The sequence below is a fragment of the Sceloporus undulatus genome, chromosome 6 (genome assembly GCF_019175285.1).
Source record: "Sceloporus undulatus isolate JIND9_A2432 ecotype Alabama chromosome 6, SceUnd_v1.1, whole genome shotgun sequence".
Classification (NCBI taxonomy): Eukaryota; Metazoa; Chordata; class Lepidosauria; order Squamata; family Phrynosomatidae; genus Sceloporus; species Sceloporus undulatus.
In genome coordinates this window covers 118,168,916-118,170,270 of record NC_056527.1, presented here as the reverse complement: position 1 = coordinate 118,170,270, position 1,355 = coordinate 118,168,916, and the positions used below count along the sequence as shown (strand labels likewise).

Sequence of the window (1,355 nt, the reverse complement as noted above, 5' to 3'; positions counted from 1 at the left end):
TACCCCCAGCATGGCCACTGTCTCACAGTAGTGATTGCTAAACATGCCCCTACAATTTGAACCATGCAAATGCTATGCATTATTTTGAGAAACACATTTCCTCCCCTTTTTGTGACAAATAAGCATTTTCTCTTGTTGAGAAGAGTTACTTTTTTGGGGACTACAAGTCTCCCTCCCCCCCCCCCCCCCCCCGAAACAAGCATGCATACAATCTTGAAGATGACGATGATGATAATTGGGACTCAGAGTGGTTATTGTATTTTTATTGTGTTTGTAAGCTGCCTTGATCCTACGGGAAGATTGCAGGATATAAATAAAAAAATATTATTATTATTATTATCATCATCATCATCATCATCATCATCATCATCATCATCATCTGGCCCAAAAGCCATAGCTGCCGATCAGAGTAGACAATGTTGGGCTAAAAGAACAAATGGGGTCTCTGATTCATAAAAGCATCTTCCCAGGTTTCCAATAGCAAGCCTTCTCTGAACAAATCTTGCTAAGAAAACCCCGTGATCTGATCATTTTAGGGTTGCCGTAAGTCGGAAACGACTTGAAGGCACACAAAAACCACAAGAAGGTTCCTAGCATGCGCATGACTGGGATTGTAAGTATTTAATGCAGAGCAGGACACAGTCCCCATTCTTGGGCTTTAGTTCTTCTGGGATGACAGTGTTCTTCATTGGAGATGATTCAGGAGAAGAGAGTTTTTGGGGAAGAAAGAGGCCGCTGCCTTCATGGGAAAGGCTGGTCTGGAGGCAGGTGCAAGACGGCGTCCAGGAAGATGCAGAGGGTGCCAATGCCGGTGAAGACGATGAAGGTCCAGAAGAAAAGGCGGTCCACCACGAAGGCCACGTATTCCCAGTCCTCCCTCAGCTGCAAGAAGGCAGAATGCAGAGACACGGCTGGGTTAGTCTGGAAGGTCATCATGCAAAGGAATACCTTGCAGCACCTCTGGGACGGAGCAAAAGAGAGTTTGGAAGAAGTTTTTGGGTAGACTCCGGAGTTTACCACATTGGGGCTGATTTCGGCATTAAAGAGAGATTAAAGCGCATTGAAAGCATCCCGCAAATAAATCAGAAATGGCAAGTAATTGTACGAATGATTATCACATGTAATTGCACAAATAAAGTGATATTGGAAATGCACTGTCACTGAAATCCCGAAAGTAAAAAGATGCGCGTTAATGCTTCTTTGTGACCACTTTAATGGAGGGTTTTGTGCAACGCCGTGTGAAATCGTTTCATGTAATTGCATGATTTTTCTGGGAAATTCACGGGATAAACCCCCAATCTCCTTCTTGTGATAAACTCCTAAGAGTTATAATACACGTAGCATGCCAGGAAACC

At 43.8% G+C, this 1,355-nt stretch overlaps 1 protein-coding gene across 2 annotated transcripts in view; it reads right to left on the bottom strand.

Moving 5' to 3' along the window:
* Window positions 1–393: 393 nt before the first annotated feature.
* CHRNB1 (cholinergic receptor nicotinic beta 1 subunit) overlaps window positions 394–1,355 on the bottom strand; it is a 13,372-nt gene continuing 12,410 nt past the window's right edge. The window contains exon 11 of one of the 2 annotated variants that reach the window (XM_042474141.1): window positions 394–882. In XM_042474141.1, coding sequence (XP_042330075.1) covers window positions 742–882 — 141 coding nt within the window. In that variant the 3' untranslated portion in view covers window positions 394–741. The remainder of the gene's footprint in view (window positions 883–1,355) is intronic. The other variant, XM_042474139.1, reaches the window with a different exon arrangement.